The sequence below is a fragment of the Ochotona princeps genome, chromosome 2 (assembly GCF_030435755.1).
Source record: "Ochotona princeps isolate mOchPri1 chromosome 2, mOchPri1.hap1, whole genome shotgun sequence".
NCBI classification, from domain to species: domain Eukaryota; kingdom Metazoa; phylum Chordata; class Mammalia; order Lagomorpha; family Ochotonidae; genus Ochotona; species Ochotona princeps.
This window is the reverse complement of record NC_080833.1, coordinates 161,491,475-161,506,383: the sequence shown is the minus strand read 5'-3', so window position 1 is coordinate 161,506,383 and position 14,909 is coordinate 161,491,475. Positions and strand designations below refer to the sequence as shown.

The 14,909-nt window shown below is 46.8% G+C and overlaps 1 protein-coding gene across 2 annotated transcripts in view; it reads left to right on the top strand.

The window, feature by feature from the left end:
• Positions 1-14,909, top strand: part of TNR (tenascin R) — a 75,556-nt gene that overhangs the window by 18,284 nt on the left and 42,363 nt on the right. For both annotated transcript variants that reach the window (XM_004596276.2, XM_036497638.2), the window contains 2 exons: positions 3,968-4,237; positions 9,719-9,904. In XM_004596276.2, coding sequence (XP_004596333.2) covers positions 3,968-4,237; positions 9,719-9,904 — 456 coding nt within the window. The remainder of the gene's footprint in view (positions 1-3,967; positions 4,238-9,718; positions 9,905-14,909) is intronic.

Sequence of the window (14,909 nt, the reverse complement as noted above, 5' to 3'; positions counted from 1 at the left end):
TGAACTTAGGAGAAAGTCAGCTAAATATTCTCAGCTTCAAATCGCTTTATGGTGATGAGCATTTCAGTGTCTGACTTTGTTGGATGAAGCACACAGCGTGATTAGCACTGTACCAGAGGGTGCTTAGCACTTGGCAGTTCCATGCATGTGCCAAAACTCATACTTGGACATAAAGGCAGAACTGACAAATTATTCAATTCAGTAGGTATGGGTTGGGTCATTGTTCACAGTGAGGGGTAGTTGATCATTATTTTATCCTCATAGTTCATCTCAATCAAGATATTACGTTGTCAGAACTCATTCTTAGCTGGGTCTTATTTTTGCCTTATTTCCTTAGCAAATTAAGGATGTCCAGCTCCCATGCTATTAATGAGCAAATGTGATGCCTGTGTGCGTATCCTCGCCGAGAATAGAACCTGGTGTTATTTTGGGGTTCTCACCTTCTTGATGAAAGAGCTGAGATGCAAATAACTTCCCATTGTTAAAAGAATTGAGATAAGTAAACATTGGTGACGATTTATTTTTTCAAGAACAGATATTAACACTCTAGAAAGCCTGTCTTATGTCCAGGACAAAAGGTTTAACTGGCCAGGAAAGGGACTGACAACCCTCTGTCATGAGGACAGATTTATAGATTTATTCTTTATTGCTTAGATCTAAGCTAAAACATCATCAGGTACTAAGGCTTTAAGCTCAGTCTGAAAAACATTGACTGAAGACTCCTGTGGCTTCCATTAGTACACTGGACTCCATGGTGGGGACTGGGTGATCTGTCCTCTCAGTAGCCCTTCTCCTGTACCTGCAACCCAAAGCAGCCCACTTTGACCTATGTCACAATGTAGACTATATTGGTTTTTTAAAAAAGATTTATTTATTTTTATTGGGAAGTCAGCTATACAGAGAGGAGGAGAGATAGAGAGGAAGATCTTCTGTCTGATGATTCACTCCCCAAGTGACCACAACGGCCAGTGCGTGCCGATCCAAAGCCAGGAGCCAGGAACTTCCTTCAGGTCTCCCACACGGGTGCAGAGTCCCAAGGCTTTGGGCCGTCCTCGACTGCTTTCCCAGGCCACAAGCAGGGAACTGGATGGGAAGTAGAACTGCCAGGATTAGAACCGGCACCCATATAGGATTCCAGCACATTCAAGGCAATAACTTTAGTCACTAAGCCACCGTGCCGGGTCCAGATTATATTCTTTAAAAGGAAGTTTCGCTCAAGAAAAGCCTTTAAAATCACTGCTTTTCTCCATGGATCCTACAGGGAAAGCCTCAAGGTTGCTGCAGGATGCTCCGGCCACAGAAGCTGAAGTTTATCCACAGCTCAGCTCAGTGTGCAGCTTTCTGCTGGAACCTGTAGAGTTGGCAATGATAGCTGGTACAGGATACACCTGGGTCTCCAGGCCAGCCTGTGAGGAGAAAGGAGCTCAACCTAGCCTTCGTCTTAGACAAAGTTTTGCAGAATTTCTTTGGTCTACAAATTCTTTAAGATTAAAAGCGAAAATTAAAAATCTGGAATTGTGTGCTAAAGCTAGCCAGGTGTTTCTGTTTCATCTATTGCATGTATTCAGCTGTTTATTATATGTTTTGATGTTCCTATCTAATGTCTTAACATTTGCGATTTTATTTACGTTACAATACAGTTTTATAGGCTCAAGGATTTCCAGATTTTTTTCTAACAGAAAAAAATGTCCCAGTTAATATTTTGGCTAGCATGAGAATATTGAACACAAACAAAATTCAGTTTGATTTTATTTGTATTTGTTTAGATATTAGGACCTAAACTGAAGGTAAGCAGGTACTTTCTTAATTGGAAGGGAACATTCCTTTCAGGCACCAACCAAAGGGCAGACTCTGAGGCTGGCTCCCAGCCCGGTCTGCTGTTGTTGTCTTCTGCTGAAGGCTGACCTACACAGTCCCCTCCTGTGAAACCCCCGTCCTATCAGGCACTCCAACTGGCTTCTTCTAGTTAGGCCATTTTGCGAATGCAAATTACAAGACCTCCTGCAGCTAGAGCCCTCTGTGCTACATAATCACATTCTAATACGGTCCATCCATTATGATTAGGATTGTTCAGATCTAGAGAGATGAAGGACAAAAGCTTTATGTGGTCATCTGAGTTTCTCTGATGCCTTTATTTTTTTTTTTAAGAAGCTCAGATTCACTGAATGCTTCCCCTTCTTTTCATAAGAATGAGGTACATCCCACACCCTTCAGCGACTCAACATTCATTCCCCACTGTGTTTCAGGCATTGGACTTATATGGTGGCTAGAAGGCTGTTTCCTCCATCTCACTAATGAAATAAAACCACCAAGTAGGGCAAGCTAAAGAGAAAACAACAGATATGTTCTGCAAAGTCACACTTCTGCTTCAAGCAATGAAAAGCAAGATTTGTATTCCATTACAAACCAGGTGGCGTCAAAATAGTCTGGCAGTTTTCACGTTAGTTTAACTCTAGACCCAAGACTTTGAGCTGCTTAACTGGGAACAGGACTGGGCTAGACTCATGAGGGTGGGGGAAAGGCCCAGCCTGCACACATTGAGAGGCTCCCAGTCATCCTGAGGTAGTCCTAAGGGAGAGACTCCATTCTGGAGACAGAGTCGGAATTGGCTGGTGAACGATGGTTAAAAATGAGTCATAAATCTGTCTGGTAACAAGAAGAAGCATGTATTTAAACCAGAAGCAGAAAAAAAGGGGGGAAACTTGTTTGAAGAACATCAGTGGCTCGTGAAAACCCAGATCCAGAGATGCGTGTGAACCTCAGAACCCTCGGGGCCAACTTGTCCTCTGTGTGTTTCAGAACTGCCTCGTGGACGTTCACTTTTGCTCTCTCTCTGTTTCTGCTCCCTTCCCTTGGTTCATTCACCCTCCTTTGCCCTCTCCCTCTCTCTCTCGGTCAGATTTGTCCCGTTTCTGTGTGAATTGTCCAACACAGGTCAAGTCGAGGACCAGAATCTTTAGTTCCAGTTCAGAATCCTCACAAAATATTATTACTATTAACATCAACCTGCTCAGTCAAAAGGGTATAGTTACAAAATAAGTGAGAACATGGAAGCTAGCTTCATCTTTCTCAAGGTACTGCATAATCCTAAAGGAGGACCTGCTTGTCCTGCCGACAGTCACGGATCTCCCTTCTCACACACCACTTCCTCATTTTATTTGGCTTCTACATTCCTTTACTTCTCCCCTTTGCCTCTGATTTAGTGTGGGCAGGGCTCCAGGTAGGAACTGCAGCTGTGGTTGGTGGATGTCACAGGAAGTGTACTAGCTGGTCCAGGTCTCCCCTCAATGCACACATGCTGGAGAAGCTATCTTCAACAGCAGCACACTCCTGGCTCAAGAATATGCCAGAACAAGTGGCTGTTCAAAAAATAGGGTTATGTTTAATTTATTTAACTTATTTGAGAGAGAGAGAGACAGAGATAGATGGACAGAGAGCGTGAGAGTGAGCGAGAGAGAGAGAAAGAGAACATAAGCTGGTTCACTTTCCGTGTGTTCACAACAGTTGGAGCTAGCCCAAGCTGAAGCAAGAAAATAGAAAGTCAATCCAGGTTTCCCAAATGAATGACAGGAACCCAACTACTTGAATCCTCATCATTGCCTCTTAGGGTGTACATGAGCAGGAAGCTGGAATTATATCCACTGCACCAAGTGGCCACTGCAGCTCAGCAGTGGGTCTCCCCAGCAGCGATGCAAGTATCTGGGGTTTTCATAAGGCTGCTGTAGCTGGGCTGACTGAGCTATACTCATCATCCCCCCAAGTCTGGTGAAAGGAGTTGTTGCTAAACTGTGCAGCCTCAGGAAAGATACATCACTTTACTGCATGTCTTTGTAAAACTGCATGTCCTCTGTAAAACTGGATTTATTCTCTCTCTGACTCATCTGACTGAACAAGAGAGGACTGATAGCAAAGACTTATTTCTCATCAAAATTTCTCATTTTATTTCTATTTGATCCTTCTTTTCCAGTTATTGATGGACCCACGCAGATTCTGGTTCGAGATGTCTCTGACACTGTGGCCTTCGTGGAGTGGACCCCACCTCGAGCCAGAGTTGACTTCATTCTCTTGAAATACGGCTTGGTTGGTGGGGAAGGTGGGAAGACCACCTTCCGGCTACAGCCTCCCCTGAGCCAATATTCCGTGCAGGCCCTACGGCCTGGCTCCCGGTATGAGGTGTCAGTCAGTGCAGTCCGAGGAACCAACGAAAGTGATTCCACAACAACCCAGTTCACAACAGGTAAGCCTGGCATAGGAGGGAAGCAGGATGTGGGAGAGATGGCCCAAACAGCTGATGGTGTCATTGTAACAAGAGGAATACGCATAGGGAGATGATGTGCTTGGGTATCTGTATTCTCAGGTACTGTAAGAAGAAAGAGAAGTTTCATGGCCTCTCATTAATGTCACAACAGAGCAGAGGGGAAAAGCTAGGCACCCGGAGGAAGGAAGGAGAACCAGGTTCTTACCCTACTGCTGTGTGATGGACCTGGGACCTAACACAAGGACCTTCCCCGAAGGCGGGATCTCGAGCTTGTCATTGTAAATGATAAGTGTATCTTGAAAACACATAAACTTCCATATGCTAGTTCAAACGGAAATTTGGTGCGAATTGAGGCAAGGCATTCCTTCCTCAGACATCTTATTGCCATTTGCCAGAAAATGCTATGATGACTTTGCGCATCTATCATAATTGTGCTACCATGAAGACACACAAAGCCCAACGTGTGTAACCAGAGGCAGATCTTCCAAGTGAGGTCTTGTGTCTTACCTGCCATCTGTAAGCACTAAGCAGAAGGTTAGGATGAAGTCTGAGCCCATAGGTGTTCACAAAAATGCTTCCTATCTTATTACTCTGCCTCCCCACTTGTCAAGACTGAAGGACTTCACCAACAGTCCAGAAAGGCTGGGCCTCAGGATGACTTGCCCCCTGACTCTGCCCATGTCCATCAGTCTGGCAAACTACTGGACAAGCAGAACAGGCACCATCCCAAGGACAGGCTTCCTGGAGTGCTCACTGGAGCAATGAGGCCCAAGTGTGGACTCAGGATTTAACCTCTATTGAGTCTTGGCTTCTGTACCTTGGGGAGGTCACATGTCAAAAAATGTAACTGCCAAAAGAAGTGGGTAATGTCTGTAAAACCTAAGAAGCAGCATTTTTTATGAATAAAGTAGAAAAAGAATCACAAGTTCAATCATCCTAACTTGAGTAAGACAGAGGGACCCAAAATACCCCCTTGATTGAAGCTTGCAGCTTTGTGATAGGGTCAGTAGTGTTTGAAAAACCCAGTGGCCACCATGGACCTGGAAAAATCTTTCCAAGTAGTGGAAGTTGGGAAAGTACTCAGGTTAGGATTTAAGAGCATGAAAAATAAGCACAGGTCTAATCCTTGCCTATCTGTAAGAGAGGAGCAGAAGGCAGTGCCCAGTCATTTTACTAAATGGACCACTATGCCAGATGATTTAAGGCAGAACTACCTCCACTCAGAAGAAACCCATAGAGGAAAACACTTCCACATTTAAAAGGAATAGCCATCAATGTTGACTAACTGCAGGAGGTACAGTTAGATTCTTCAACATTTATTTACTTACTGAAAGAGTTAGGGAGAGCACAGGAGATAGCAAAAGACCTGCTATCCACTGGACACAACAGATGGAGCCAGGCCAGGCAAAGTCAGGAGCCTAGCACTCCATCTGGGTCTACAAAAATGGGTGGCGGGACCCCAAACCCTTGCACTATTTTCTGCTGCTTTCCGAGGTGCATTACCAGGGAGCTGGATCAGAAGCAGAGAAGTTGGGACGTGAACCAGCACTGATGGCATATGTCAATGTCATAGGCACAATGCCAACCCAAGGACTTGATTCTGAAAGAGAACATTTCTGATTTTTCTCTCCAGCCCATACACTACACACTCTAATCATCCCAACAGGCTAGTACGGTGTCCTCCTGGGCATATCTAAAAATTTCTAGAGACTGGGTGTGGTTCTTGAAAAAGGAAATTGGAAACAATCATTCAGCTTAGTGGTTAAGATGCTGATTAAAATGCCTGTATTCCACATCAGAGTGCCAGGGTTCAATTCCCAGCTCTGGATCCTGACTCCAGCTTCTACCTAGTGGAGATCCTAGGAGCAGGCTGATGATTCAGTTGACTGGGTGTCTGCCACTCACATGGGAGACCTAGATTGAGCCCCTGACTCTGAACTTCAGTCACTGGCTCGTGGAATCTCTCTTTCTCATTCTCAAATTAATTTTTTAAAGGTAAATAAATCCTGCCCGTTTCTCTTTTCTTATTTTTTACAGATGCATTTATATATTTTGAACTGAGTTACAGAGGGGAGGGAGGGAGGAAAAGAGGGAGAGAGAGAGAAATCGTCCATCCGATGGTTTACTCCCCCAGATAGTCATGCGAGTTGGGGTTGGGCCAGGTCATTGGTGCAGCAGCACAAGCACTTGAACTACCTCCATTTGATTTCCTGGGCTGTTAGCAGGGAGCTGGGTGGGAAGCAGCCAGGACACGGACTGGCACTCAATGGGATCCCTGCCTCACAGGCAAGGACTTTACTCAATGATGGCCCCTCTCTTCATTTCTTCTCTTATCATTTAACTAAAAACATTCAAAGAAGAGCTTAAGAAGGAAGTCCAACAATGCCCCTTTTTGGACTGCCTTTCCCCGCCTATAACCACCCACACACCACCACTTCCTCAGAGTGTTGGCATTGCTCATGGGCCATGAGTTCTGCGTTTTTTTCTTCATTTCAAGATAGTTTGTGCTTGAAAAGTAGTTTCTTTGTGCTCTACTCTGATAAGGAGTCTGAAGAGGCAAAAAAAAAAAAAAGGAAGAAATAGCTCTCCAGCAGTGAGATGAAAAGCAAATGCTTGATGTGTGGGTCGGGAAGATGGAAGCAGGATTGGCTGGTGGCCCAGGATAATTCCAATCAAGACAATTACATTCTGTCACCCAGGAACTCCTCCTGAGTTTCAGTTTGCTGCTGCGTGATTCTCTGTTTCCGGTTGCCTGGTGGCTGGGCAGCTGTTAGGAGGCTGTCTTTTCAAAGCAGGTTCAGCCTGTACCTCCAGCCTGCTCTCCTCTGCTGCAGCAGGGACTGGGGGAAGATGGGCTAGGGAGAGGCACACAGCTTTGCAGGCAGACTCTCCAATGCCTGGGGTTGGCAGGTGCCAGCTGAATGATGAAAGGGTACCCAGACCCTCGCAGTAGGGCCCTCAGTCATTTCAGAACTCCGCTTAAATTCAAATTAACCAAAGTGCTTTTCCAGGTGATGGCTTCGACACTAGGAGTGCGTTAATTGCATAGGCAATTAAAACAGAGATTTGCTTTCTGCATGGTGAGTGGGATATTTGCCTGGATCTTAAAGTGCCTCTGAAAATGGAAAGAGCTCTGATGGAAGCACAGCAAAGCCGGGGATTGACCCAGAGGTGAATCTGCAAACCCTCCCTGCCTGTAGCATTGTGCTGCACACAGACCTCCCCAGTGGGGCACTCCAGGCAGTGGGGCGTTGCTCACATGTGGGCTCTGTCTTAGTGCATATCTTCCAAGGCACCAAGCCAACTCACCAGGCCACTTGGCCAACTAGAGGCTACCCCTTTGACCTGAATGCTTCAGGCTTATCTTCAGTGGCCTCACTTGGAAATAGGGTCTTTGTGGATAAGTAAATATGAGGTCATGAGGATGTGCCCCAATCTAGCATGACTGTGCCTTTATAAAAGGGGGCATTTGGACATAGAAGCAGACACATACCCAAGGAGAAAATCATGTAAAGTCAGATGAAGGCAGGAATGGCATTATCCTTCTGAAAGCCACAACATGCCAAAGACTCAAAGATGCCAGCAGATGAGGCACTAGCATGGAGGCAATGCAGCATTCACCACACAGCCCTTGGAAAGAAACCACCCAGAGCTCACACCTCCAGACCCCGAGTCTCTGTTGTCCAAGATGCTCTGGTTTGGCTCCCTTGGGAGATGACCATGCATTAGCCAAGGCACAGTGGTTCAGGCCCTCTCTGCTTGGCAGATTCCTCACTCAGACCTGCTCAGCTCCTCTCTAAAAGGGCCCTTGAGCTGCTTGCACTTGAGGTCAGGCTTCAAGACCCAGGGGAGCTAACAGTTTCCCCATATCCCTGCTCAAAGACCACCTCCCAACCTCATCCCTAGAACTGACGCCTTTCAGGCTCACTTGTCCCTTAAGAGAAAACATAGTCCATGAATACAAAACATATGCCCTATAATCAAGAAAAGCAAAAACCCACAGTCAGATTTCTGAGGTCTGGGTTTTCTAGCTGTGAAGAGTGCTGGGCACAGAGCTCAACCTTAACCCAACCCTAAACTCCATGTGCCTTAGCTGAGTTCTGACCACACATCCCTGAGCCCAGCCCACTGCTTCTTCCCAGCTTCTCCTTGTGTGTGAGACTCTGAGTCCAGGTTATCACTCTCCATGTCTCTCTCCCCACCTGCTCGAGGAAAAAAAAAAAGTAGAAAGACTAGAGTGCAGTGTGTGAAAGCTAAAGCACTTTGAATAAGGAAACATTTCTCAGAGAAAACAAGCTGCAGAGACATAAATCTGCTGGAAGAATCGCCCACTTTACATCACTAAACAGAACACTTCTCACCAAAGCCTCCGCGCGGAAGCTTGACTCACAGCATTCCTCTCTTGTGGAAGAACAATCGGTGGATACTTGCCTTGCATCTACAAATTGAACCAATTTTCTCAGTACAAGTGGCTGGTCCAATCCCAAGTTGAAGTCAAGCCTCAGACAAGAACTGAGCAGTGACGGGGATGGGAGTGGGGTAAGCGGGGGGCGGGGTAGGGAGAGATGACTTTTTGAGTGACAGTTTTTTAGAGCTGCATCTTATTACAGTACAAGTGGGTCATTGCCAAATTGAGCCCGGAAAGTCTGTAAGTTCTGGGAAAGAGATCCCAATGGCTGTAGTCCCTTCATTTATACTGGAATCCTTGGGGCCCCAGAGAGCAAGCCTGGAAAACGCTGTGTTGCTTGAAATCACCAGGAGCTACAGAGGAGATAGAAAGTTCCTCCCCCTGCTGCCCTAGAGCACCAGGCACCATGTCATGGCCTTCACACATTGACTAATGTGTCCAACACTCGGAAATGACAGCATCCTCTCTACTGGAGCCGTGCCATTAGGGCCCAATGAAGTTAAAAGACTCATCCAGGATCCACTACAGCAAGTGACAGAGCTAGTGATGGAACCAAGGTCTGATTCCAAAGCCCGTATTCTTTCCATTGCTGACATCCTCTATAGATGCCTTATTTTTCAACCAGTAAAACCCTCAGCAGTGTCTGTGCAAGCTTAGCAGGGAATGAGAGCTTGGAACCAATGGTCTTCACTTAGCTAAGTGGTCAAATATGATATTGTCCTATCCTTCTTAATCATTCAAGAGCCATCTCTTAGTTTCCCTTCCTGGAGTTCCTTTTGCTTCATGCTGAAACTTATTATTTTATTTGGGTCTTTTTAAAACTTCTACAACATCATTAGACCATATGAGTGGACCTAAGGGAAGCGAAGAGTATATTGTGATCAACACATGAAGAAATTTGCCATGGTGTTAACCAAAAGCCACAGGGTCTTCTGGAATGTTGGACAGAAAGTCAGGAGGCACAGACTCTCCCGCAACACTTTCCAAAGTTCAAAAATGTACCACACGTGTACATTGTCATGTGTAATGATGGGCTTTCTGTCTGCTTTTAGAGATTGATGCCCCTAAGAACTTGCGGGTTGGCGCCCGTACAGCGACCAGCCTTGACCTGGAATGGGACAACAGTGAGGCTGAGGTTCAGGAGTACAAGCTTGTATACAGCACTCTGGCCGGTGAACAATACCATGAGATGACGATCCCCAAGAGCATTGGCCCAACCACCAGGGCTACTCTCACCGGTGAGTAATGACCATGTCATGGGGGGGTGTATTGATGTTTGAGTCTACATCCTCATGGCTCTGTCTATAGCCCATCCAACACAGCACCAAATCCTATTGATCAAATCTCTTAAATAACCACCAAATATGCCTGCTGCTCTCCATTGCAGTCACATCTCATCTAAGCTACTGACATCTTTTCCCCTTAACACTGGAATCGCTTCCCCCCTTTCTTTCTTATCCTCTCAAATCCACCTGTTACCCATCAATGATCTTTCCAAGGGACAATTCTGACTGTGCCATTATCTTGTGTGTTTATTCTAAGGACCTCCCCATGCTCTTAGAATAAACCCAGATCACTGGCATGGCCCATCATGCATGCCTGCTTCCTCCACCATCCTCTGCAACACCCCCTTGCACCCAATCCTTGACATCTCTATTCCAAGTCTGTTGGTGTGTTGAATTCCTCAAACACATGGTTCTCCTGCCACAGCATCTGTCACAAGCTGCTCTCTCTGCCTGAGAGCTTCCCCACCTCCCTCTTTGCCCAGTTATTACCAGCTTCTATTTCCCAGTGAGCCTATTTGTTCCCAGGCAAGATTGGCTATTCATCACCACTCACCTTGCAATATCCTTGGATCATCACTTTACATACACTGGCATGATATGACTGTCTGTTTCCGACACTGATCTAAAGTTCTCGGAGAGTTGAGCCACATTACTTTTGGCTCATCATTGAATCCCCAAGGTTCCTGCACAGTGTGTAGCAAGCATTAGGTCCTAGACTGGCATTCTTGAATGGATGAATGAATGAATGAAAAATTTACTCTGCCTTGGACATTGACCACAAGAGACCAAAGACGAGGTGAGAACTTGATATATATACTACCTCTTAAAGAATCTGTGTTTCTTCTTGAGGGTAATGGAGTCACAGAAGCATGTTAGACATGGTGCTGTAATAGGTAGGTGTGTACAGGCCAGGCCAGGACAGACCCAGAGGAGGCTGTTGCTAGACTCAAGGTGAGAGGAGGAGGTGTTGGTGCCCCAGGTCACCATGGTGCTAGGCTGGGTAGCAGGTGCCATCCCTTGGGTGCTATGGGACTAGCCATTGTGCTCTTGGGAGTCTTCAGCACATCTATCTCAGGATACCCTCCTGCTGGACCTCTGACAGGGAGAATGAAAAGAAACACGAGGCATTGGTTTTAGATATAAAGGCGAAGCAGAGCAAAACAATGGGGGATCAGGGCTGCCAGCGTGCCTGAAGACAGAAGGTTTATTAAACTTATGTCTTGGCTTCCTGCAAAAGTATTTGCTATCTAAGTAAACAAGGGTTACACAGCAAAGAGAACACAGAATAAACAACAATGATGTAATCTAAGCTACTTTCCTCCCAAGCTGAGATCCTGGACCATCTTGCCAAACAAGACCAGTTAAAGTAAATATTTTTATAATGTGTTTCCCAGAGCATGCACTCCTCAAAATATAGCAAGGAGATGGGAAGATGTGCTGAACAAGCAGATTAACAGGGGTGAATTAGACGTGGGAAGGACAGACCAGCTGGCAGCGTGCTAGAGACATTCACAAAAATTAGGCTAAACAAGCAAACTGAAATGCTGCAGAGAGAACTGATTCTAAGCATAGCTCGTCCTTGCCTAGAGCTGCAGGCTTATTTGGCGCTAAGCAGTTTTACAGAAAATGATGGCTAGTTGTTCAGGTGAAGGCTGTACCATAAAGTCATGAGAGACATAGAGAACTCCAGTCACGTTCAAACTGTGATTTCCTGCTACCAGGGGAAAAAAAGAAAAGCCTGCCTTCATTGTTTAATCATCATCCTTGTTACAGGCACCTTCACATAGTGGTAGTTTATTCAGTACTCTGACCACATCAGGTAGTATTGTTAGCATCTCCACTTACAGATAAGGAAACTGAGCTTGAACCTGGGAGGGTGGGGACTTGGAAACTTGCTCCCCAACTTCACAAGGAGAGTGTGATTAAAAACCAGTTGTCCTGAGGCTCACCCTGAAGATCTCCCTCTGATGGCTACATTTCCTGAAGAAGTAACGTGTTATAGATGGAGGTAGATAGTCACACGGCTGCTTTGGGCACTCACATTCCACATGGGAGAACCTGGATCGAGTTCCAGCTCTTCTGCTTTAAATCCAGCTCCCCCCCACACACACACACTCATGTATACCACAGCAGATGATAGCTCAGATCCTCCGTTCCCTTCACCTGTGTGGGGGAGCTGATGGAGTCCTAGGCTCCCAATTCCACATGTCCCGAACCAGTGAATGAAAGATCATTCTCTGTCTTTCTGTCTCCCTGCATTTCAAACAAAGTGAGAATGAACAAATAAATATCTCCCTAAAATGTAAGCAACAGTTCAAGTGCATCTGCCAGAGATTCGTAAGATGCAGGAACGTTATGGAATAGAGTTGGCTGAGATGGGTTGGTGTGTTTGTGCTGGAGTTGGGCTTGTGAAAACAAAAGTATATATACAAAAATATCACATAATTATCCCAGGGAGCTCACTGCTGGAGAGATTTATAAAAGCAAATAGCTTTACACGATTTAAGAAGGGATTATAGGCAATAAGGGAATCAAGTGCGTTTGTATTTGCTGAGACACATGTTACAAGGATTGTTCACTCTCTTGCCACGACATCCCTGTGCAGAAAAGACCAGGAAAGAGAAGGGAATAAAAGAAGAGACGCTAGATTCCAGCTCCCTTCCTCCCTCCCTACCCACCTGGATGCTACAGAGTGAAGTCTTTCCAGCTCCTTGGCCTGTGTTGAGACCTGGAAGCGTCCAATTGTGTTTGAAAGCTCTGCTCTGTGTGAGATGTGAGGAATCCAGACTTTGTACTCTGCCTTCAAGCTTGCCACTCACTGTGTTTTGGGACCAATCAACGTTTGGACCTAAGTCTCTGCTTCTTTGCCTGTAAAGGGGGGAATGATACCACCACCCTCACAGTGTTATCATGAGGAGTTAGAAGAGGTGGTGAGTCCAAGATAGTGCCTTTAGTGCAGTGAACTAACTACTACAGACAGTGATGGTGAAGAAGCAAGCTGATGAGGAAGCTGTGAGCCAAGAGATGGATTACGATGAGCCATCTACTTAACTGCAATCTGGAACCTGGCTTCTTACACTACAGCGTGGGGACCAGCAGCCTGGGCATCACCCAGCAGACATGAATCCTCCCCTCCATTATGTGCTGAGTCAGAGCTGCTTTTGGAACCCCTAGGTGATACACATGTCCTCCAGTGGGTGAGACGGGCTTCTGTAGGGTTTGACCACCAGAGTCATGCACTTAGGTTGGAGATCAGTTTCATGATATGCACCTCAGGGAAATATCTTGAATTTTCTTCGGTTCCAACAGTCTTACAGGTTGTGACATGACATCAGATACTGCCTGATTTCTGAGCTCTCTGGGAAGAGCTGGCACACATTGAGCATGGAATATCCACTTGAATTTTGGATTTGATTCATCTCCACAAAGGTCAGACCCAGAGCCATGGCAGCCTAGGCTCCCGCAGCCCCAGTTGGGGCCCCCTTGTTCTCACAGTTGACATTCAACCCTTTTACTCCATGCATCCGTATTTGCTGCTGCCAATAGAGGAAGCCCTTATCCCTGTGGCCACTGCTGGTCTTGTCTCTATGGAAACCCTCACCCTGCTGCCCCTCTCCCGGCCATCTCTTGGTCCTCTGAGGGCTCACAGCAAGTGTAAACACCAACCATCTCTCTACAACCCTAGAACCCAAGATGGGGCACAAAATACCAACCATCTCCTGCCCCCCAGCCATTTTCTCTCATCCAGGCTCAGAGAATCCCCTCTGAAGGAAGGAAATGTTTCTAAGAAAACAGACTTCGTTTGCCATAAATTCCTTCTTCATTCTCATGGTGTTGGTGTCCGCAATGACAGACTCAACCTCTTAGCCCAGATGATGGCCTGTGTCCCACATCTAGAGTCTTCCGAAGGTCCCCAAGTGCTACATACCTTATAGGTTTATCCTGATGCCTCCAGGTTAGAATAAGGCACAGAAAACAGAGCCACCACTCTGCTTTTCTTGGAATAATGATGTACCTAGAAAACTTCTGGTTGGGGAGGGAAGGAGAACGACGAGGAAGGAAGGAGATTCTCAGTCCCCACTGGCTTTTGGTCAAGGCACCAGCCTCCCTGACAGACACTGATCGAAACTACAAGAGGTCCTCTGGCTGCCACGTCTGAGTGGCTCCTCTGCTCAGTCACCGGAAGGGCCTATGGATGCCATGTTTTACCAGGATGGGAGCGGCCTGCCTTCATGGACAGAGCCCACAACTGATGATCTCCATGAGCAGAAACCAAGGCCAGAGGATCTGGCCTTTCTGGCCAGGTGTGCACCATGCTGTCCCCCAGCCCCAGTGCCCTTCTGGCCCCCATATCCACTCCATGGGGCTCCCACCTGAAAGCCTTCTCAGTCAGTACTCTCTCCCTGCACCAGGGCTACCTCTCCCTCCAGTCAACAAGTTGTACAGAACCAAAGCCACGCTGTAGGTATCCCAAGGGTGTCCTAGAGACGCTGTGAAGCTATACAGAATGGCAGGGGAACAAAGACTCCCAGACAGCCACACATGACACACTCACACAGCTTGCCTGTACTCACTGGCATGTGATGTGATTTGCCACCTTCAACACCCCCAAGGGATATGGGACAGGTGCAGCACCAAACCCCACATTTTCTCCCCAGTACTCCGATGGGGTCCTAAGCTGAGAACACAGGCAGGCGATACCCTTGCTCGCAGGAGGGTGCTCCTGGGAGAAGCCTGAGACTCCAGGAGGAGCCCATCTAGCAGGTGAGTGCTACCCAAGGCACTAGCCATCCACTTCACCCCATCTGCACTCCCTGATTGCCAGTGCAGAAACCCCAACCCAGTGCCAGACCTCTGATGCCCTGCTGCCTCTTCAGAGAAGGAGGGGCCTGGGCACCTGGCCTGAGGGTGGGGCTGGGCCACACTCAGCTTCATTGGGCAGAGGCACAGTGACCCC